Source organism: Sus scrofa, chromosome 17 (genome assembly GCF_000003025.6).
Source record: "Sus scrofa isolate TJ Tabasco breed Duroc chromosome 17, Sscrofa11.1, whole genome shotgun sequence".
NCBI classification, from domain to species: Eukaryota; Metazoa; Chordata; class Mammalia; order Artiodactyla; family Suidae; genus Sus; species Sus scrofa.
Window position 1 is genome coordinate 36,583,936 of NC_010459.5, and position 23,834 is coordinate 36,607,769.

The 23,834-nt window shown below is 52.8% G+C and overlaps 1 protein-coding gene across 1 annotated transcript; it reads left to right on the forward strand.

The window, feature by feature from the left end:
- BPIFB3 (BPI fold containing family B member 3) lies at nt 673-18,210 on the forward strand. The gene is given in 16 exon segments (XM_013985243.2): nt 673-793; nt 1,435-1,591; nt 3,787-3,891; nt 4,300-4,440; nt 5,875-5,938; nt 7,735-7,795; nt 8,819-8,910; nt 9,047-9,226; nt 11,194-11,253; nt 13,187-13,325; nt 13,328-13,356; nt 14,210-14,277; nt 15,584-15,626; nt 16,397-16,460; nt 17,094-17,170; nt 17,925-18,210. Coding segments are annotated over 16 exon segments (1,431 nt in total). The 3' UTR covers nt 17,955-18,210.

Sequence of the window (23,834 nt, forward strand, 5' to 3'; positions counted from 1 at the left end):
TCAACATCAATCCAGGATAGAGGTGGGAGAGGAGGAAAGGAACAGGACATTGTAACTCTAGATGCTGGATGTCTCCAAGCAGCCAGGGGCCTCCTGAGCCAATGGAAAAGCAGCCCAGGAAACAGAGCTCCCACTCTACTGTCCAGGAAAGGAAGCCCCTCTGTGGCTCTCCCTCAGAGACTGCCCAGCATCCCTGGGGCTGCAGAGGACTAAGACTCGTAAGCCAGGAGTTTCGTCATGGCGCAGCAGGAACAAATCTGACCAGGAATGATGAGGTTGTGGATTCGATCCCTGGCCTTGTTCAGTGGGTTAAGGATCTGGCATTGCTGTGAGCTGTGGTGTAGGTTGCAGACAAGGCTCAGATCCTTTGTTGCTGTGGCTGTGGCACAGGTAGGCAGCTGTAGCTTCAATTCGACCCCTAGCCTGGGAACCTCCATATGCCGCGGGTGTGGCCCTAAAAAGTCAAAAAAAAAAAAAAAAAAAAAAAGACACTTAAGTCAGACATGCTAGCTGCTCCATGCATTGGATGGAGGCAGCTCTCTTGGCAGTGGAGCTGGACTTGGCTGTGCCAGGTGGGCAGGTGGGCCTCAGGCTGGTGAAGGGGCACTGGGAGGAGAAGGCTTGGGCACGAGGGTGGCCTCAGGGTCCCTGCTTCCTCCCCTGGTAGGGGTGATGCCGACCATGTTGGGCGTGTGGTCCCTGCTTCTCTTCTGGGGTCTGGCCACTCCGTGCCAGGGGCTGCTTGAGACGGTGGGCACGCTTGCTCGGATCGACAAGGATGAACTCGGAAAAGGTGAGCCCGAGGTGGGCCGTGTGCGAGGGGTCCAGCGGCAGCATAAACGACCCCCTTGAGATGCTTATAGGATCTCCTTTCAGGAATAGATGAGAACAGATTCCCCACTGCATAGAGTTCAGGGGTTAAAGGTTTGCTTGCAGGTCCCCATGGGCAGTGAGTGGGTGGGGTGTGCCTGTGGGGGCAACTCGTGGGGTTGGGAGGTCCAGGGGAGGGTGCTGGCTGGGCCAGCGTCTCCGCCCACATTTCTGGGGTAGGGGGAACTCTACCAGGCATTTGGTGCCTTATGGCTCAACGACCCAGCGTGAGGCTGAGGGATCAGGTGGAATAGTCTCGAATGGCAAATGCATCAGGGAGGCAACCCGCCTGTCCTGACTCTACCAGGCGGTTCCCCCTATCTTGTCCTTCTCACAAGCCAGAGTCAGGTCAAGGATGCCCAGGAGGGGCAATGGTTGCCTCCTCCTTCTTAATCAAGCCCTAGTGGCTGCTCCCTCCTTTACTTCTGCCCCTGCTTCTGCCCTAGTCAGACCATTAGCTCCAAACCCCATTTGCTGTGTGAGTTTGGGCACGTCTCTGTCCCTCTCTGGGCCCTAGTTTCCATATCTGTAAAATGAACCTTCCTCTCCCCATCCTCTTTGCAGCCATCCAGAACTCGCTGGTCGGGGGGCCTATTCTGCAGAATGTGTTGGGGACGGTCACATCTGTGAACCAGGGCCTCCTGGGCTCAGGAGGCCTGCTCGGAGGAGGCGGCCTGCTGAGCTACGGAGGAGTTTTTGGTGTTGTCGAGGAGCTTTCCGGGTGAGTCCTCACACAGTGGCCACTTGAGTGCCTACCTACTGTGTGCCCTACAGGAAGTCTGAGCTTTTCTTTGCTTCAGGGGACAGAGAAGAGGTCGACTCTTTTTTATGTGTTGTCAGGCAGTGGGAATGGCGTGGGCAGCCTGGACAGGGAGTGCCAGGACCCGAGTCAGAAAACAAGGAGTCTACTGAGTGCCAGGCAGCATGCTCCTGTGGTTGAAGGTTCCAGCTCTGAGGTCGATTGCAATTACTTAGTGTGTGACCTGGGGAAAGTTGCTTAGTCTCTCTGGGCTCATCCAAGTATCTGGATGGCTCCCTCCCTCCTCTCTTTCAGGATCTGCTCCAAAAACCCCTGCCCTGTCCAACCCCTCTTTGTCCCCTCATCCGCCTGCACTTTCTCCAGGGGATGAATCACTCCCCTGCACCTCCACTGTGTCACTGGTTCCCCTCATCTCCCTTGCTAGATTATAAATTCCACAAGGGCTAGGACTTGTCTGCCTTGTTCACTGCTGGGTCTTCAGTATAAAAATAGTGCTACACAGGAGTTCCTCTAGTGGCTCAATGGGTTAAGAACCCAACGTTGTCTCCATGAGGATGTGGGTTCAGTCCCTGGCCTCATTCAGTGGGTTAAGGATCTGGTGTTGCTGCAAGCTGCAGTGTAGGTCACAGATGCAGATGGGGTCTGGTATTGCTATGGCTGTGGTGTAGCCCGGCAGCTGCAGCTCTGATTTGAACCCTAGCCTGGGAACCTCCATATGCTGCAGGTGCGGCCATAAAAAGAAAAAAATAGTGCTTGACACATAGTAGATGCTCAAAAAATATTTTTGAATGAATGAATGAACAAGTGAAATCACTTAATAGCTAATATTTATAACTTAATGACACCTAGCCAGGATTTTCTGGGTGCCTGGCATTGCGCTAAGCATTGTAAATGAATTAACCCACAGAACCTAGAGGTAGGACTGTTGTCAACTGCATTTAGCAGATGAGAAGATGGAAGCCCCATGGATAGTGAAGGGACCTGCCCGAGCTGTCAAGCAGTTGAAATAGAGCCTGGCACACAGTAAAAGCTCCATAAATATTAACAATTACTATTAATAGATCTAGTACCCCCTCTCACTCTAGAATCCCCCCTACTTGGTGAAGCTGGGGCCTCAAACATGAACCAGACCTTGTCCTTGCTTCAAAGAGCGCTCCCCCACCCAGTGTGTTCCTGTCATGGCTCAGTGGTTAACAAACCCAACTAGCATCCATGAGGATTTGGGTTTGAACCCTGGCCTCACTCAGTGGGTTAAGGATCTACGTTTCCATGAGCTGTGGTGTAGGTCGCAGATGCCACTCAGATCCCGTGTTGCTGTGGCTCTGGCGTAGGCTGGAGGCTATAGTTCCAACTGGACACCTAGCCTGGGAACCTCCATATACAGTGGGTGCGGCCCCTAAAAAGACCAAAAAAAAAAAAAAAAAAAAAAAAAAAAAAGAGCCCCTCAGTGTGAGTCTGGGCCCAGCAGTCATGATGCTGTGTACTCAGACAGTGCAGGCAGGGTGTGGAAGGTGCTCAGAGGGGAGCATTTGCCTGAGTCAGAGAAGCAAGAAAGAGGGCTTCTTGGAGGTGGAGATACCCTAGCTGAAATCAGGAGAGCTGGAGGAGTCAGCTAGCTGATGGTGGATGCAGAGTAGAAAGAAAATCAAGGAAAGGGTATCCCAGACGGAGGGAACAGCCTTGGCAAAGGCCCAGAGGACAGAGAAAATAATGGACTGTAGGGAGCTCTGTCTGAGAACCCCCTTTTTTTGGGGGGGGGTGTATGTGTGTGTGTGTGAGCCTAGGAGGTGCGAGTGATTGGAAAAGGACCCAGGCCAGAGACTGAAGCAGGGCTGAGGCTCTGGGGATGGGGTGGGTGGAGCTCTTTAATTTACTGAGCTTCCCTGAGGATGATGAGATTACAGTTCTAGAGCATGTGCTTTACCAGCTTCGCACTTCAATTATCTCATTTATTTTTGCAACATCCCTATGAAGTGAGTACTTGTATTCCCCCACTTTATGAATTAAGATACTGAGGCCAAGAGAGGTGAAGTAACTGGGCCAAGGGCTTTTGGGTTAGAGTTGGGAGGGGTCTCCCAAGAGAGGCTCTAGGCGCTGCCTCGTCTGGGATGGTGCTGGGGGGTGTCTGGTAGTGAGAGGCCCTCTCCTCCACACAGGCTGAAGATTGAGGAACTCACACTGCCCAAGGTGTCTCTGAAGCTGCTGCCCGGGTTTGGGGTGCAGCTGAACCTGCACACCAAGGTGGGCCTGCATGGCTCTGGGTGAGTGTGCCCCTGGGAACATCTACCCTACTGCTCCCCATGCCCACCCCTTTGCCCCCCTATTTCCTCCCACCCTACTTCCTGCCCACGGGATTCCCATGCTCCTGTTCCCTCCCTAGATCCCACCGCCCGGCCCCTCCCCGGGGAGCTCCATCCCACTCACACCCAGGGACTTCCTTCCCACTCTCCCTGGAGACCCCTGCCCCAATGCCTGGAGCTCAGTGGTAGGGTTGAGGGAGGGGGCGGAGGGGCGTGCAAAGGGGCAGAGAGGCAGGGGGTGCGAGGAGGGAAAGGGGACGAGGTCGCTTAAGAGGCCGCCCCAGAGCCCAGGTCCATGGCCCCGCCTGAGGCGGCCCTGGTGGGTGGGGCCTGGCCGTCTGGCCACGCCCCCATGGTGTGGTCTCGCAGCCCCCTAGGGGGCATCCTGCAGCTGGAAGCTGAGGTGAACGTGTCGTCGCGGGTGGCGCTGGGCGTAAGCGCGCGGGGTACGCCCATCCTCATCCTCAAACGCTGCAGCACGCTCCTGGGCCACATCAGCCTGCTCTCGGGGTGAGTCCACAGGCTCAAGCCGGTTTTGCGGGTCTCCCCGCGCTCCGACCTTCTCGGGCTCAATGCGCTTGCGGCTCCTTGGGTTCTTAGGAGCAGCTGGCGGGGCGGGGCTTTAGCTCACCCCGCCTCCACCCATCTCCACGGATCAACCCGCTGCCCAGACCTGCCGGCTAAGGTCCACCTCGCACAAGGACTCTAACCCAGACCACAGCTTGCCACGTTCACTCTGAGGTCCCCCTTCTCCGACCTCTGAGATCCTGCCGTCCCTTCTCCACCCAGAGCAAGGGCTCTCTACGGTCCTTTGAACCTGCGAGCCTCTCAGTCCCTGCTCTTAGCACATCAGAGACCAGCCCAACCCCTGACTTGCTGTGATACCCGTGGAGTCCTCCTCCCCTGTCTGGGCTTCACTGTCCCCATCTGTATAATGAAGACCTAAATTTAATGATCTGAAAGGCCCTGGCACTTTTATATCCATCTCTTCTCCCAACTCTTCAGGACACAGTGACCCTTCCTATACTTGTGTTGCATTGTCCTTCCCATGGGACTGCTGAAGCCCAAAGAGGGCAAGGGCCCAAGATCAGATGCACAGATTGAGGCAGGCGTGGGGATGGGCAGGTCTCTGGACATAGGTTCAAGGCTTTCTCTGAGAACTGCACCAACCCTCAGCGTCACGTCACACTTTGAGTCATCCCCTTCTAGCCTCTGCTATCCAGGCTGAATCCCACACCCACCCCTTGCCTTTGTTGGGTGGGCCTGAGCAGTGATGGATGATCAGACATCTCTGTTTTGGCTCCCAGGAATGGGAACCAGATTGGTCCTGTCTGCAGGACCTTCACAAGGGGTTTCCGGGAAGGTCTTGGGCTCCTCAAAACCCAGTGGTTCCATTCTGCTCCTCTGGGCCAGAAGGGGCTTGGAGTGTGTAGAGCCCAGGAGGGTGTTGATATCCTATGGTTGTAGTTCCGTGGTTGTCACCCCTCCCTCTTGTACCCTCATAGTCTCTAAACTGACCTAAGCCCATCTACGTGCACATCCTCAGGCCACTCTGTATGCATGCATTCATTCAACAAACATTTACTGAATCCTCACTCTAAGCCAGGTGCTGTTCTAAGCCCGAAGGTCATTTGTCTACCCATATTGGAGGAGATAAAGGGAACAGATATTTATCGAGCATCAGACCCACATACATGCCCATTTGATCTCAGCAGCATCAGATCTAAAGCAGGCACTGTACAGATTGGGAAACTGAAATCCTTCCATGGATGCCACGGTGAAGCAGAGCCAAGACCTAAGCCCAGCTCCCCAAAACCCCAGCAGAGCCCACTAGGAGAGGAGACGGGCGATGTCCAAAGTCCCCAGTGCCCACCCTGCCCCATCCTCCAGGTTGGCCCTGGCCCTGTGTGGTGGCCACAGTCTCACATGTCTCCCTCTGCCCAGGCTGCTGCCCCCACCACTCTTTGGGGTCGTGGAACAGACACTCTTCAAGGTGCTGCCGGAATTGGTGAGTGTGGGGGCTGCAGGCGACTCCTCCCCTGGCTTTGAGCAAATCTGGGCGCCAGGAAGGATTAGGCTGTTCTTTCCTTCCACGCCCATCAGGTAATCCCATCCTGCCCACCGGCCTCCCAGGTGCTGCCTGCCAGCCTCTGTCCTATCCTGCCTGGCACAATCTGTCCCCAGACCTCTGCATCTTAAATTTACAGCCTCAGGTGACCTGAGTCCCCTGCTTCCAAATCCAAGTCCCTTTCTTACCCTTCTGCCCTGTCTTGGTCATCTGTATTATTATTGACTTTATACTTTTCTTTAGACTAGCTTTGAATTAGTCAGATCACTCAGTGATTTTAAACCGAGCCCCGTGCTTGGCAAACATGTCCAGATAATTACATACATGTTGGTGAATACATCCTATGTTAAACACATTATGATTAAACTGCTCCAGAATGTTTGTCCGTGGCCTGACCCAGCCATTCCTTGGACCACTGCTGAGAAAAGCTGGTCTGGTCAAAGCCCCGTTTCATTGAGGATGGAGAGGGGGAGGGGCTTGCTGGGGTCACACAGCCAGCAAAGGGCAGTCAGGCCTCCTGATGCCCTGGCCTGGCAGGACCTCTCTTGTGAAGAATACCAAGAGGTGAGGGGTAGCAAGGATGTGGGTGGCTGAGGTTTTGGCAAAACTTCCCTGGGCTTGAAGAAGCCAGTTGGCAAAGAAGCTCAGGGGGAGCAGAGAAGTTCCCGGCAGCAGAGACCCCAGCCCAGACCTGTCTCAAGTGGATTTCAACACCGGGATGTGGGTGCAGCTAAGTTGTAAATGACTGGCTGAAAGACAGGATTTATGTGACTCAAAGAGGTTTTAAAAAATGAGTTAATTATTAGCGCTTAGAGGTTAGAGATTTCTCTTTACAATCCGATTTCTGGCTTCTCTTGTGCAGTCAGTCACCCCAGCTACACGTACTGCCTTCCTGCAGGTGACACACGGCTGGCGCCCAGGGGGCTGCTCCCCGCCCCGCCCCTCACAGCCCCTCTGGTCTCCTCTCATTTCTGTGACATGTCTGACCCCAGAAGTCCTAGAGTTTGGGACTCCAATGTTTAAATGAAAAAAGAGCCTTTCTCTTTTCTCTGAGAGCAGCTGTGACCTTGGGCAGGTCACCTTTCTTCTCTGGCCCCTGGCAGTGGAATGAATGGGCTGAAGAATCAAAGGGCCGATCTGGCTCCCCTCTGGGGTTCCTGTTGCGGTTGACTCAGATTCTGTGATTCCAGGCTCGGGATTCTGGAAGCCAAACTACTTGTTCCCTGTGCTCACAGCCCAGGGGCTTTTGGGAAGCCGGGGGGTGGGGGGATGGGGGAATGTGGGGTGGGTGCGCAGTGGATGCCCCAGGCCAGGGCTGATTCCAGGGGAGCGGAGGAGGTGCCCCTCTGTGGGGTCTGGGCTGTAGGTCTCCCAGTGCCCACCTGGTTGGCAGGAGAGGCTGAGACCTCAGAGAGAATAGCTACTTTGTCTCTTGGGGGAGGACCTTGTCCCCATGCCCCACCTGGCCTCTGGAATGTGTCTCCCTGTCCACATTCCCAGCATCCTCCATGGTTTTCTGAGGAGGCCCATGTAACTGGCCCTCCGTCCTCAGACACTTCAAGCTCCAGCCCCACCCCTGCCTCCCACCTGTGTGTCCCCCCATCCGTCTCCACATTCTGCCTTGCCTTGGTCCCCGGGGCCACATAGCCAACGATTTAAAGAAAACACCACTGTTCCCCGCGCCAGGCTGGGGCCCACTCTTACTTTCCGGTAACTCTTGTCTCCTCTGGACACAGCTGTGCCCCGTGGTGGACAGTGTGCTGGGCGTGGTGAATGAGCTCCTGGGGGCCGTGCTGTGTAAGTTGGGGTCCACCCCCTCCTCTTTGCCCCCTCCTCTTACCCCCACCCCCAGCATTACCCCCGATGAGTGGGATACCTGGGAAGAGGAGGGGGGCCGAATTCTGGGAGCTTTCCTCAGACGGACGAGGCCGCCACTTTGAGGAGGCTTAACGGTGTGGTTCTGGGTGGAGGCTGGTTCGGCAGGGTGAGGAGACTCAGAGCCGTCAGGTCTCCATCTGCCAGGGCCTTCAGCCACTTACTGAGCACCAGCAGTGCGTCTGGTATCATGTTAGTGTTATCTGGACAGACAAGATCACTGAGGCCCAGGACATACTCAGTAAGGGCCTCAAGGCCCCACAGTAGCAGCAGCGCTCAGCTTCCCTGAGCCTTATGGAGACATGGATGCCTTTTGTACTCACAAAAAGGGCCTTGAAAAGTATAAAATGTTGGAGCTCCCGTTGTGGCTCAGTAGGTTAAGGACCTGACATTGTCTCTGTGAAGATGCAGGTTCCTTCCCTGGCTCACTCAGTGGGTTAAGGATCCAGTGTTGCAGCAACCTGCGGCAGAGTTCGCAGATGCATCTCAGATCTGGCGTTGCTGTGGCTGTGGTGTTGGCCTGCAGCTGCAGCTCTGATTCGACTCCTAGACTGGGAACTTCTGTATGCCACAAGTGTGGCTGTTAAAAAAAAAAAAAAGTATAAAATGCATAGCTAGGATAAGGGTAGAAAACTTGGAGGCGGAGGCAGCTATGGTGTTATATGAGAGAGGGAGGGCAGCAACGTGGTGGTTGGTTAGTGGCACCAGCTCTGGAAAACAGGAATCCTGGCTTGGCTACTCTGGGGCTTGTATGGCCCGGGGCTGGCAACTTCTTCTGTCAGAGCCTCAGATTCCATATCTGTAAAATGGGCATGATGGTAGTGGCCACACGAATACTTAATAGAGAGCTAGGCATTCAGCAGGCACTAAATAAATAGAGGTAGGGTCTGTTCTTATTGGGCATGGGCTCATGGGGTCTTTCTCCCTCCTTCCCTCCTCATGCAGGCCTGGTGCCCCTCGGGGCTCTTGGGTCGGTGGAATTCACTCTGGCCACACTACCTCTCATCTCTAACCAGTACATAGAGCTGGACATCAACGTGAGTGCCCACCGAGGCCCTGCCCACAGCTGGGGGGAGTGGGGTACCAGTGGAGGCCAGGTAGGGGATGCTGCATCCAAACCAGAAGGGTGAGCTGCCCTGAGACCCTGCCACACCCTGTCTCCTGCCCCTGCAGCCCATCGTGAAGAGCGTAGCAGGTGACATCATCGATTTCCCCAAGCCCCCCAAGCCCATCAAGGTGCCCCCCAAGGATGACCACACATCCCAGGTGACCGTGCCCTTGTACCTCTTCAACACCGTGTTTGGGCTTCTGCAGACCAATGGTGCCCTCGACCTGGACATCACCCCTGAGCTGGTAAGTGTGACACCCTGCCCTCCTATGTGTTGGCAATGCTAGTGATGACCTAGTCGCATCATCACGGATCGGCCTTGACGAGCCCTTTTCTTATAATTGGAGTCGCACGAGTTTATAACATGCACACGCCCTCTCTTGTCCTTGGGGTGGACATTGCTAATAGACGGGGGTCGTGGCCCTCTGCTTGGCTAAACCTGAATGGGACTTTTGAATCCTTCCCCACATGACACGCCAGGAAATGACTTTCTTTTCTTTTTTTTTTTTATAATTATAGTTGATTTACAATGTTGTACCAATTTCTGCTGTGTAGCAGTGACCCAGTCATACATATATATACATTCTTTGTCTCATATTATCTTCCATCATGTTCAAGAGATTGGATATAATTCCCTGTGCTGTACAGTAGGACCTCATTTTTTTTTTTTTTTTGTCTTTTTAGGGCCGCACTTGCAGCATATGGAATTTCCTAGGCTAGGGGTCGAGTTGGAGTTGAAGCTGCCAGCCTCCACCACAGCCATAGCAGCTCAGGATCTGAGCCACGTCTGTGACCTACACCACAGCTCACAGCAGTTCCGGATTCTTAACCCACTGAGCGAGGCCAGGGATTGGACCTGCCTCCTCATGGATGCTAGTCAGATTCATTTCTGCTAAGCCACGATGGGAACTCCAGGACCTCATTTCTTAGCTATTCTAAGTGTAATAGTTTGCAACTAAGGAAGTTACTTTCAACTGGTCAAAACTGGAATATGAAATGTAGCCAGCTTTCCGTCCCTGCACCAGATGAGCCCTTCTAGAGTCAAAGCCCAATTTTTTTTTAACTAAAGTGTGAGTGGCTAACATTTCCACTTCTTTCTCAAGAGCCAATATGAAAAAAGAAAAGAAGAAAACTAGGGTTTTACTATACCAGAGGTCATTTGGACCTTTGTTTTGAAACTTCTGAGGCCTCTCTCTTTCTCTTCTGGCCTCTCTCACACTCTCACAGAAATCTGGAAGCCCCAGACCCCAGAAGCCTTACCCAGAGACATTTTCTTGGTCTCAGCCCTGTCTAAAGACAGTGAGCTCTGAGCCACTTGGGCCCCCCACCTGCAGCTCAGCTTAAGGGCACAGGGGTTGACTCTTCACTTCCTGCAGGTGAGGTCCAGAGAGCACTTCGAAGGTTTATGGGTGGCTGGAACAGGGCCCTAAGCCGGGAGTCCGTTGTGACCTGATTTTCCAATTTTTTAGCTAGAAACCGAAAATGTATATGGAATGTCCTGATTTGTAAATAATGGAAACAAATTCATCTTTGTTTGGAGAATACTTTTCGGGTAAAAGGCAAAAATGTCTGGGATCAGATCCCTGGGCCTTCAGATTGTACCCTCTGGCAGGGTGGTTTAGAAGTTCTAGAATTATGGAGTTCCCATCATGGCTCAGCGATTAATGAACTCGACCAATATCCGTGAAGATGCAGGTTTGATCCCTGGCCTTGCTCAGTGGGTTAAGGATCTGGCGTTGCCGTGAGCTGTGGTGTAGGTTGAAGATGTGGCTTGGATCCTACATTGCTGTGATGGTGGTGTAGGCCGGCAGCTGTAGCTCCAATTCAACCCCTAGTCTGGGAACCTCCATATGCTAGGGGTGTGGTCCTAAAGATTAAAAAAAAAAAAAGTTCTAGAATTAGCCTGCCCGGGTCGAAGCCTGGTGTGACCACTTACCAGCTTATGACCCTGGATAGGAATCTCATGTTTCCTACCTGTAAAATGGGAGTCATCAAAGCACCCACCAAGCTGTTGTAAAGGTGAAATGAGTGAGGGCACACAAAACCCTTAGCACGTGCCTGGCATGCAGTAAGTGCTCACCATCGGTCAGCAGAAGGAACACGAGTGTCTGTAGTGATGTATATATGTGATTGGGGTTGGGGGGGACTGCTGAGTGTGCTGAGGGATGCCTGTGTTTTCTCTGTGTTTATCCTTCATCCCATTTGATCTCAGGTCCAGGTTCCCAGCAATGTCCCACTGACAACTACAGACCTGGCAGCTTTGGTCCCTGAGGTGAGTGACCCTCTCATGGGCTTTTATTGCTTTAGTTCTTTCCCGATGACCCTGAATGGACTCCAGAAACTTTCTCAGTACAGCTGTCCAGATAGCCTTGATTGAATGTTGAGTCCAAATTCATACTAAAGTGTGATTGACTAGCACCTTATCCTTTCCTGATGGCCAGATTTTGCTTGGACAGGAAAGGACCAGCTTTTAACTGCCCTAGAAGTCAACAGGACATTTGTCTTGTGGCTATTACTCCTTTGTTAAATAGAGGGCAGGAGATTTTTTCAAAGTGACTGAGCCTCCTTCTTCCAACTACCCTACTTCATCTTGGTCTTGGTCTTCTCTGTTCCCAGAGAGAAGACTCAGGGCAGGGGCCTTGGGGAGGGAAAGAGAAGGGAGAAGATTCAGGGAGGTTTGACCAGTAGGCACTAATTGGTATGTGATTGCAGGGCCAGGCCTCCACCTTTCCCTTCCCTTCAACTGGGGCTGAACTAGCTGCTTTCCAGCTGTGGGAACCTGATGTGTACCGAAGTTGAAATGACGACAAGGTCTTTATGTAACAGCAGATTCTGATAGGGGTTAGAAAGAGACCCTCAAGGGCTGGGTTTCCATCAGAGAGGATGGAGAGGGCAGCTGAATTTGGGGGCACGGGCAAACTCTGGGTGTCCTTGGAGGTGATGATTCCAAGCAGCCCTGGTGGGCTTGGCTGGAGCCTCTGCTTATTGGAGTCCTTGGCTAAAGGGCATAGAGGTCTCAGACAGGGGATGTGAGTGCTAGACATTTGGAGGAACCTCCTTCTTTGGAGGAGTTGTGTGATGGTGGAGAGGGACTTCAGGAGACAGAGGTGGCAGGAGCAGGGACCCATGGCAGCAGCGGCAATGCCGTGTCTCTGCATCTCAGGGAGCCAGGTCTCAGGGGCCTGAAGCCCCTGTTCTCACAGCATCAGAGCCCCATGGCTCTAGCTCTGAGTTAAATTCTTTTGTGGCTTTAGAATCTGTGGGTTCAGGAAGGTGGAATCCAGTGATCCCCCGTCTTTGTGATCCTGCAGCTCTGGCTGTTGGGGCTTGAGGAGTTGGTCCCCAGACCCCATATTCAAGAGATCTAAACTTCTGTGGTTCCCAGCACTTCTGTAATCCCACGATGTCATGACCTTGAGACTCACCATTTCCTGACTGTGTGCTTCATTCAGTCAATCAACTAATATTCAATGAGCACCTCCTATGTACCACACCCCATGTCAGGTGCTGGGCATGCAGAAGGGGCAGACAGTGAAAAGTAGACAAAAATCCCCATGTTCAAGGAGCTGCCATTGTGGTGGGTGGGACGGATGTTGAACAAATAAATAAGTAGAATATACATTGTGAGAAGGTGAGAATGGAGTGGCGAGGTGGATTGGGAACACGTGGTGCTCTGCAAAGGCCACTGAGTTGACATGAGCTGAAAGCTGAAGTGGGGGAGGGAGGGAACCACACAGGTGTCTGGGGAAGATATTTTCATGCAGAGGGAACAGCAAGTGCAAAAGCCCTGAGGTGGGAGCCTGCCTGGCTGGTTGAGGAACCGCAAAGAGGTCAGCGAGTCTGGAGAGGAGAGGATGAGGGAGTGGTGGGAGGTGAGAAAGAGAGGAGGGCAGAGGATGGGTCATGCAGGGACCTTGGGCATTGGGGGATTTTGTGTTTTGTTTTTTATGTTGTATAATGACGTGTGTCTTTGGGAGAGGGGGATTTTGACAGCAAAATCCTTGGGTTAGTGTCTCTGCACCGAATGTCAGCCTTGTGGGGGCCAAGACCAGGACTTTCTGGTCCAGGCTGTTACCCCAGCTCCCAGCACTGTGCCAGGTGCCCCTTAGATGCTCAATGAGTGTTTGTTGATTGACTGACTGATTCTGTTAGTGGGGCATCTAAGCTGCCCTCATGCCCCTCGCTCTGCCCCTGCTTCTCCCCAGGCCCTGAGGAAGCTGCCCCCGGGCCAACAGCTCCTGCTCTCGCTGCGGGTGAAAGAAGCGCCAGCAGTCACACTCCAGAACAAGAAGGCCACAGTCTCTATCCCAGCTGACATCCACGTGCTGTTCTACCTCCGTAAAGGACCCCTGAAGCCCTCTTTGAGCTGAATGGAGTGAGTGGCTGAGGGGTGGGAGCTGGCACTGGGGTTCTGAGTAGGACTGACCCTCTCCAGGCTGCGGATTTCCAGGTGGGAGGCCCCATGTGGCCCAGCACAGGAAGCCCCGCCCCCCCACTGTCATCGCCTGAGCTGAGACCCACGTGCCCTCGAACTCCTGCCCACTCCCTCGCAGCACATGTGTCCACTCTGCTTCCTCAGGATCTCAGGGACTGCCCACAACCTCTCTGTGCTCAGACATCTCTTGGGTGACCCTCCTGGCCCCCACCTGCCGTCTGCTTCCCCCCATCCCACCTCTACTAATTTTTCCAAACCCACATCTCAGTAGAGGCAGGTTCCTCCCTGCTCACTCTCTTCCCTGGCTCCCCACCGCCCAGCACCATCATGCCCCCGCCTAACCCCCTTGCCCCTCCCAGCCTGTGCCCTAAGCCTCAGCTACTCAGGGCTGCCAGGTCCCCCCTCCCGGCCTCTGTGCAGGGACTACCACCTGGAGTGCCATTCCCACCCCGCCTCCGCCAACTCGATCCCTTGGTTAACTCATCATCTTTCAAGACTCAGCTCAGGTGTCACTGCCCTGCTGTGGATGCCTTTCCTCACCGCACAGCAGCGGGACCAAGGGGCTGTCCAAGCTCCTGCAGCCCCAGGGCTTCCTGGCACACAACACTGATTACTCTCTGCACCCGGTCCTCAAGTCACCTCCTCCTAGCCGGCATGGACCCTGACACGCAGTGGGGCCTCAGCAAGGCTCATGGAGGGAATGGATGCTGGAAATTCATCTGTCAGCCAAGGCAGACCTGTCCTCAAACTCCTGCTGAATTCGGTGTCATCTCTGCCCACCTTTCCCATGCAGGTGATGACTTTAAATGCCCAGCTGGCTCCCTCGGCTACCAAGCTGCACCTGTCCCTGTCCCTGGAACGGTAATGCGGGGACCTGGGCCGCGTCTTTACCAACAAGAATTAGGGACCGATAGAAACCACCTCTTATTTATTAAGCAGCAACTAAGTGGCAGGCGTTTCACCAGCATCTTCCTTGCCTCCAGGACCTGCCAGGAAGGGGTGGTGTTAGCCCATTTTATAGAGGAGGCCTCTGGGGCTCAGAGAAGTGGCTCCAGAGTAGGCATCTTCCACTGCACCTGCTCAAAACCTGGCCCCGCTGGTGGCCTAGCAGTTAAGGATCGGGCGTTGTCACAGTGGCGTGGGTTCAGTCCCTGGCCTGGGAACTTCTGTAGGCCACGGGTGCAGCCAAAAAAAAAAAAAAAAAAACAAAAAAAAAAAACAAAAAAAACCTGAAAAACAAAATTAAAAAACAAATAAAAACAAAATAAGAAAAGCTGGCCCGAGTTATCAGCCCTATGTGGCCATGACAATGACCGACCTTGAATGTTGTCAGATGCTTTGTTATTCACAAGGACTAGCTATTTCTCTAGTTTCTCCACCACTGTGGTAACTAGGCCTCGGGATAGTCATGCTAACCAGCATGGTAATGATGCTGATGAAGGTCCTTCCTCACACAGGCACAGCACTTTAGAGTTTGCAAAGCCCAGGCTTGCACAGTGGGTTGTCCCTGGAGGCAGGTCCACAGTCTGGGCCTCCTGACTCAAATGCTCTCACCTTAGCCTGGGGCCTCCTGGACCCTCCCCTGGATGCAGGGGTTTTCCCAGGGGAGTCTGGGATCTGGCCACGGCTACCCAGACCTCACCTGATCCCATTTAGGGTCCCCTGCTGGCCCCTGAGGCTGTTATATACTGCCCCCCCCGCAAGGCTTCATTGCTGCCCCACTTCTAAGCTTGACAAAATCCCACGGCCAGGATTCATCTCCCCTTCCTGCTGGCAGTTGATGCCTCAGCTCTTCGGGAAACAGAGATGTGTGTCTGGGCTCTGACCCTGACCCCGCATTTGAACCGCCTGTAACCAGTGGTGGTTTACTGCCCTAGCAAGCAACCCCGTGTCCAGGGCTCAGTCTGTGGAAGAACCACTCCTTAGAGAGGTTCAGCCAGACCAAGGCTCAGGGCCACGGAGTCAGAGGTGGCGGTCATGACATCTCAGAAGAGGCTAGGTTGCTCCAGTCCCATTTTATAGGTGGAAAAACTGTCTCTGAGTCGAGGGTGGGTAGAGGCAGAGTTGGGCCTGGGTTCTTGCTTCCTGATCCTGGGGAGCTGGAGGTGGGCAGGCTGGGGGTGTGGCAGGTGTTGGGGCCCCTCAATATCTGTCTTCCCTCCACCAGGCTCAGTGTCAAGTTGGCCTCCTCCTTCACCCACGCCTTTGATGTAAGTCCCTGGGAGGGTGAGCAGCTTGGCGGTGGTGAGGGGCTGCAGGTGGGGGAGGAAAGGGGGCATGCCCATTGCTCTGGACTCTGTCCCATAAGCCAGAGTGGGCTGACATCCGGGCAGGGGTGTGTGTGTGCGTGTGTGTGTGTGTGCATGTGGGTGTACGTGCGCATGCCCGTAAAATAGTCATTGTCCTAAGAGAGTGACTCTCCAGTCTTGGAACCCCACAGTGTTGTAAATGTCTGGAACCCCCAAGGGTTCAAAATTTTGGAACTTTACCCAAGTAATTAGGTTCCTGAACTCAGAAAGTTCCAACGTTTCGGAGGCCCACAGAGCCCTTAGTTTCCTGCTTTCCGGAGTTCTGAGGGTCTAGAATTTCACTCTGGTCTCAGGTTCTAGATCCCCCGAGGTGTTCCTAAACTCAGGAATCTAAGATCAGACCACACAGAATAACGAGAGCTGGACACATCTCCTCTCTCTTTCTCAGACTCAGCACCCCCACCCCCCCAGGCCCCACAGACCCTTCCTCAGGAAAGCAGCTTTTCCAAGCTCCTGGGCCCCAGAGCAAAGCCAGCCTAACTCACGAAGTTCCATTTGGGGTCACCAGTGGACAGCCCACCCCAGTGGTCCCTGTGTCCACTAGGAGCTACATCCTCAGGCCTGAGGGGAGGCTGGAGCAGCTGAACCCGTGGGCTTTTCTCCACGGGAAGGGTTGCACTGCTCCCTGCAAAGCCATGGCTCCTCCCAGCCCTGTGCGTGCTTTGTTGCAGGCGTCCCGTTTGGAAGAATGGCTCAGTGATGTGGTCCGGGTGGCTTACGTGCCGAAGCTCAATGGTATGGACAGCCTTCCCTCTCTCCTTGGACACGTGGAGTGTCTGAACTCAGGGCTGCTGAATCCATCGCCTCTCGCCATTATTCTTTTGCTTGTTTTCTTTTTTTAATTGAAGTCTAGTTCATTTACAAGGTAGTGTTGGTTTCAAGTGCACAGCAAAGTGATTCAGTTATTCTCCATTGTTCTTAATAGAGACACTGATGCTGGAGAGGGGTGGGTCCCCATTTCCAAAGGTGCAGAAGCCCAGATTGTTTCCATTCAAACATTGATTAGCTCCTGCACCATGCCAGACTCTGTCCTTGAGAGCTGTCTGACCTGGGTCGTGTCTTCAAGCTCACAATCCAGAGGGAAATAGTCGTGTAAACAAATGAGGAGAATATAGAAGACCTACAGTTTGCAAGGGACTGACAGAACCTCAAGGAGGCTCTGCTGAGGGGAGCCCTTGTGACAATACAGAAAGGGAGCATTTTTGTTTGGGTTTAGTAGGATGAGTAGGAGTCTGCCAGTATGGGAACCTGAGTCTCTGAGAACTGGCTAGCTCAAGGAAAGCAGTGAAACAGGGTCAGCGAATCCTACCTCAGCCCCCTACCCCATCCCCCAACATATCTTTGCTTTCAATCACCCCCTCTTCACAGTGAACCTGGATGTTGGAATTCCCCTGCCTAAGGTTCTCAATGTCAATTTTGCCAATGCAGCCCTGGAGATCATAGAGGTGAGTTTTCCACGCAGGTGTGGTCTAGATGGGCCTTAAGCTTGTCTCCGGAGAGCCCTGCTTGAAACTCATGAAACTCTCATCATCTGGTCCATCTTCTAAATTGCTCAGGGATCTATAAACTACCTAACCTAGGAATGGCAAATACATGACATACATGCAACCATCCTTCCTTACTTGCCCATGGCAGACATTGTCAATCAATCACAGAACTCTCTCCTGCTGAATTTAGACACATAAATGACTTACAGGAGAGCCTCTCAGATATACTCACAGAACCACAGTTCCCCAGGTCCAGGGAGTAGCAAATAACCATTCTGTCTTTTCTTTCTGCTGTGCCTGCCACAGGCATGCCTAATCGATCATGACATTTTTTCTTACTGAATATTGATATGGCCTTACAATCCCTTTCTACCTAGCACACCTTGGAGTCTTGGAACAGCTCTGGGTGGTGGGGGATCAAGGAATTCTGGACCCACTTCTCAGATGAGGACCAAGGCTGAAGGAGGCCACATTTTTGGCCCAAGGTCACACAAAGGAGAAATAGCAGTTGAACATGGGTTTCTTTAGTTCTAAAGTCAGTGACCTCTCCCACACTGAATGTCATTTATTCAACATTCATTGAACAAGTGCCAGCCCGTGTTCCAAGTACAGAGCTAACCCCAGGGTGTGGGGGGACACAGAGGCGGCTGCAGGGATGGGAGCTGGGCACTAGAACTCAGATGCCTTAACCTAGAACCGTTGCTCCTTGCAGAATGCCGTTGTGCTGACCGTGGCGTCCTGAGGCTGACACATGGCTGCCACCCCTCCCTGTTGTCTGCCGGAGTCCTATCCGCCTACCCACTCTGCCTCAATATCCTTCCCAGGCTTTAGCCTGTGTCGGTGACAGTATAAGTGTCCCTTACCCCCAGGGGCTTCAGCCCTGCAACTCTGCCCTGATCTGGGGTGGGGGCTGCTGGGTTAGCCACAAGGCTCTGCTTTGGAGAAAGCTCTGGGGCCTCCTTGGCAAGTCTGGGGCTTTCAATAAATGACTCCTCTATCTCAGCACCTCTTGGCTGGTTTGTTCTCCAGACACACAGAGGCTACCTGGGCCTCTGACTCTGGTGTCCTCCCTGGCTCTGGGCAGAGCCCCTGGGAGGCAAGGGGACTTGGGGCCTATCACTGTAGCTTCATGTCCCAAACTTAGCTGTTCAGCTGGGCAGGCTCTGTGTCTTTTCCCTGCCTTCCCCTGCCTCTGCCTCGAGCACCCTGTGTCCCCCCGACCCCTTCTCCCCTCCCTTCCCCTCCTCTATTTTTCTAAATAATTCCATCTTTCACCCTGTCTCTCCAAGTCTGTCTGAATCTGTGTCTGTCTCTGTCTCTCTGACTTTGGGATACTTCTCAGAAGTGGTGTCTGAGCTGAATTTTGAAGGGTGAATTGGAGTTTTCCAGGGAGAGAAGGAGCCAGCATTCCAGGAAGGAAAGATGAGTGAGGCCCGGTGTCACCCTGGAGGGATTATTACCTGACTGACACACTTCAGGAGAGAGCTCAGAGCAAAGCCATGCTGGACTTCCCCCATGGCTCACATCACAAAGTCACAGCGAATGTACTAGGTGTGGGCAGGGAAATTGATGCCAGAGGGCAGCCTGACTGGCCCAAGGCCACACAGTGTCAGAGCTGGAATGGGAAACCGGGGCTTCTGCCTCTTTCTCCTGGGCCCCTTTCTGCTACTCAAGATGGGCCTGCATGGTTTTGGAGAATGGCCCCAGTTGGTACTTATGTGTGAAGAGGTGTCAGTGAAGTTTTTGGAACTGGCTCAGAGGAGTTGAGGGGGCAGAGGAGACTGGAATCCATCTTGAGGTTTACCCCCCAGTAGGAATGATCCTGTGACCATCTTTCCACCCATCCACCCATCCATCCATCCATCCACATACCCCTCCATCCATCCATCCATCCAGCCATTCACACACCCATCCATCCATCCATCTACGCTTCTACCTATTCTTCCTCTGCCCTTCCCTTCTTTCCTCCTTCCTTCCCATCCACCCTAAAATTATTGGCACCTACTAAAGGCCAGGCCCAGTGCTGAGTGACATGTTGGGATTTATCTTTGACTCCTTCTCACTTTCAGTGTCTCTCGACTCCCACCCACGGCAATTCAGTGATTAAATTAGTGGCTCAAGTTAACTGCCTTTGTTCAAATCCCACCCCAGCTGCCAACTAGCCATGTGGCTTTGGCAAGTCTTTTAATCTCAGACTCTTGATTTTTTCATCAGTAATTTGGGGATGATAATAATAAGCATTTAAATTTTTTTTATTAAAGTGTGGTCGATTTACAATATTGTGCCAATTTCTGCTGTATAGCAAGAAATATACAATAAGGTTTTGAGGTTTAACCAGCCCATAGGATGGTGACTCACCCCTAAGAAGCCCTCCGTGCCTGTCAGCTCGTGTTACGGCTGCATTGTTCTACCTCCTCATCCTGCCTTCATCTGTTCCCGATTCTCCACCCAAAGCCCAGGACACCCTCTTCATCTCTCACGAGGACCACATCCGCCCCTCCCTGTCCTCACACACTCTCCCATTCCATCCTCCTTCTGCCCATCCTTGACCTCAACTGGCAGACCTTCCCTGGCCGGATTCTCACTGCCAACAGGAAATCATCCCCACGCCCAGGTTTGACATTCGAGGCTGCCCAGATGTGGTCTCTGCCAGTCCTCCTGGAGCATGGCAGGGGGAAAGCAGAGCTGTCCGTGCGCCTCAGGCTCTTCGTCTATGAAATGGGAATCCTCTGGACTCACTCAGAGGTCGCTTGAGGATTAAAGGAGGCAGTCCCTGTAACGTAGGAAGAGTGCCTCCAGCCTCACATGCTGGGTGAGGCAGGGTCTGTTACCATGTTCCCTGCCCAGGATTGTCACCGCCGCATCCTGTTCTCCCACTTGATCGAGAGCTCCACAAGGTCAGGGATGGCCTCTGCTCACCGTGGCGCACCCTGCGGCTGCACAGAGTACCGCTGGGAGCAGCTAACCTGTCGAGCATGTACTGTATACCGCACACTGTGTTAGATGCTTAGATCCCTTTGCTCACTTGATCTTTGTAGTGACCACAATCGGTGGGTAGTATCACCCTGTGTTACATATGAGGAGACTGAGGCTCAGAGAAACGGAACTGGACAGCCCCTAAGTGGCAGAGCCAGAATTGGAACGAGATTCTTCTTACCCTAATTCCAAAGCCTGGGCTTTTCACTGCTGTGAAAGTAATACTTGCTGCCTTCACTGCATGCTTACTAAGTGTCAGATGCTGTTCTAAGTGCTTTGGTTATGTTGTGTCGACTCCTTGAATCAACCCCACTTTGTAGAAACCAATTTTATCTTCATGCCAGAGTTGAGGGAACTGAGGCACAGAGAGGTTAAGAGACTTGTCCAAGGTACGCAGCTAGGAAGTGATGAGGTTAGAACTCAAACCCAGGCCCCCTGACTCCAGAGCCCAGGCTCTGAACCTCGCTTTTAGGGTGAGAAGTGAAACAGGACCAGCAGGAAGCCCCCTTGCTGGGCAGCCCCCTGCAGGCCTAGTGAGCTTCTGAGGGGGACAAGGGCTGAATGGAGGGGTTGGTAGTAGGGCTGGTTCTGTTTCCTGGTCCCGACAGCCCCCCTGCATGAACCCCCATGTGGCCCCTACAAGGCTGAGTCACCTCCTAGGGCCTGGTCCCTCCAGCTCCAGACAAAGGTGCCTTTTGGACACTAAGCCCAGGTGATCTCCCTGGCGCCAGGACTACTCTAATCCTCTCGGGCCCCAGGGGCAGGCTGGCCTCATGGCCACTAGGACCTGGCAGGTCTCAGGGGGCTGAAGATGGGCACAGAGTCTCTGGTGACTGACAATAACTACCGTCGAGTGTGCACTGCCCTCTGCAGTTTACGGTGGGAGTTGATCCGCATCCTGCTGTTGGGAGGGCCAGGTGGGGAAGCCAGAGTTGCTTTCTCTGCATTGTATTTCAGTTTTAAGAGGTGATGTTTTTTGTTTAACAAGTGTTCATATCCCACTTAGTGCCAGGCAATGGGGAAATAAAAATAGGGGCTTGCTGAGCCCCCACAAGGCTCCAAGTGGGTTCCAAATGCTTCCTCTGTTGTTTTGGTTTGGTTTTTGGTTTTGGTTTTTGGCCACACTTGCAGCATGTGAAAGTTCTGGGACCAGGGATGGAACCTGTGCCACAGCAGCACCCCTAGCCACAGAAGTGACAACCTTAACTACACTGAGCCACCAGGGAATTCCTAGATGTTTCCTTTGTAATCCTTGAAACTCTAATAGGGAGGTGTGTTTATGCCCATTTCTCAGCTGGCCAGACTGAGGCTCTGGAGGAGAAGGGATTGTCCAGGGCTGAGAGGGCACATGGGATGTGGGAACATAGGCGTGTGGCTCTTGGGGTCCCTGCCCAGAACCCTTCTAGCCCCTACAGATGATGAGGTGGTCCAGGGCCAGGTCTCAAGCACACCCACACACCCCTAACAGCTTTCACAGACTTTCTGCCATGTGGAGCCAGCAGAAACCCAGGACGTTAGGATAAAAATGCACCCTGACTGTGTGCCGGGCTTGTTCTCAGCATTTTGCATAGATGAGTCATTTGACTCACAACATCCTTCTGAGGCCAGGGTGTTCTGGTCACCAGCTCAGAACCAAAGAAACAAGTTTGGAGAGAGCTGGCAGCAGAATTCAAACCTAGCACCCAGCTCCAAAGCCTGTTCCATTTATACACCCACAGCAGTTGGGGAAACTGAGCCCCAGAGAGGGGCTGGTCCAGGGACCAGCGTTGACATGGATGAATCTGGCAGACCTTGACATCAGCCATGCTGCCTTCTGAGCCCCTACCTCCCCTGGGGAGTCGGGGAGGAAGCACCTCTCTACAGAGTTCAGGGGAACACACATGAGTTCCCAGCCTGGCTTGAGAATAGTTCTTGGTGGGGAGAGAGAAATGCCCCCACACCCTGTAGGAGTTCTCAGATGGGCCTGGTGGGGCCGGGAGGAGGTGGCATCAATTAAACTTAGAGGCAGGACCTAGGCTGGGGCCAGGGGATGAGAAGCAAGGAGGACTCAGAGAGCTCCCCAGCTGGTGTGGATGAAGCAAGAGCATTCATCATTCATTCATTCATTCATTTGCTACATCAGCATGTGCACCTGTGCTGGGCTAGGAGTAGGGCACAGGCTTGGTTTGCACAAAGCAATGCCATCTCAGTTGTGGGGTGCAGAGGGCCTTGGGTGGTCTGAAGGATGGGTCAGAGTTGAGAGTTGTCACAGAAAGCTTTCCAGAGAAGCTGGCATTTCTGCACTCGTGTGACTAAGTGTGGAGTCTGGAGAAGGGTAGTCTATGGCAGACATGGCACGTGCAAAGGTCCAGAGACAGGGAGGCTTGGGCAGGGGGTTGGTGATGAAAGGACTGCACAGTAGTGTGTGAGGGGAGGGGGCGACACTGAGTGTAGAGGGCGGATCTGCCCTAGAGGTCAAGGAAGAAGTCTGGGCTGTGTCCCAGCAGGTCTCGGAGGGGCAGTGGCTGCCTCTGAGGGGTGAGAGCAGGCACTGACTAGGACAGGACAGGAAAGAACATTCTAGGGTGAAGAAAATGCTCTATATTAAGATAGGGGTACAGGCTACATGTTGTGTAACATGGTCAAAATTCAACAAATAAACAAAACATTTGTATATTTCACCATATGTAAATTTTACATCTAAAGAAAAGAATCACATTGGTATATGTTGAAGTGTTTAGAGAGAAATGGACTCTTAACTGCAAGGTTTTTTTTTTTTTTTTTCTTTTTGTCTTTTCTAGGGCCGCTTCCATGGCACATGGAAGTTCCCAGGCTAGGGGTCTAATCAGAGCTGTAGCCGCCGGCCTACGCCACCGCCACAGCCACACAGGATGCGAGCCACGTCTTTAACCTACAACACAGCAATGCCGGATTCTTAACACACTGAGCAAGGCCAGGGATCGAACCCACAGCCTCATGGTTCCTAGTCGGATTCGTTAACCACTGAGCTACGGTGGGAACTCCCAACTGCAAGGTTTTTTTTTAAATCGAAGTATAGTTGATGTACATGTTGTGCCAATGTCTGCTATATAGCAAAACGACTCAATTATACTTTTAAATACATCTTTTTAATATTCTTTTCCATCATGGTCTATCTCAGGAAATTGGATATATTTCCCTGTGCTCTGCAGGAGGACCTTGTTGTAACTGCAACTTACTTTGAAATGTATCTTTTAGAAAGATGGATTAATGGATGAACAGGTGGAGAATAAAACAAGGGTAACAAAACATTAATGGTAGATGTGGCTGGTGGGTGTCAGAGGACAAGTCTATGGGTGTTTGCGGTACAGTTCTTTCAACTTTGCTGTATGTGTGGACATTTCATAATGAAATAGTGGGAGAAAACCTTCTGCAGGTCAAAAGAAGCCTGTCTAGCTGTTCTCTTTGCACCTGCCCCAAGCTTGAAGGGTCAAACCCATATCCATCTCCCTGAACCCTCAAATCAGTCTTATGAGGCAGGTATTAACTCACTTAACAGAAGGAGATACATAATGAAAGGTAAGAGGAGGTGGCTGGCCCAAGGTCTCAGTCAGGCAGTGAGTTCAGGGTTGAGCAAGGTCTGAACCTGGGTCAGCCTGATGCTAAGTCTGGTCCGGGCACACGTTGT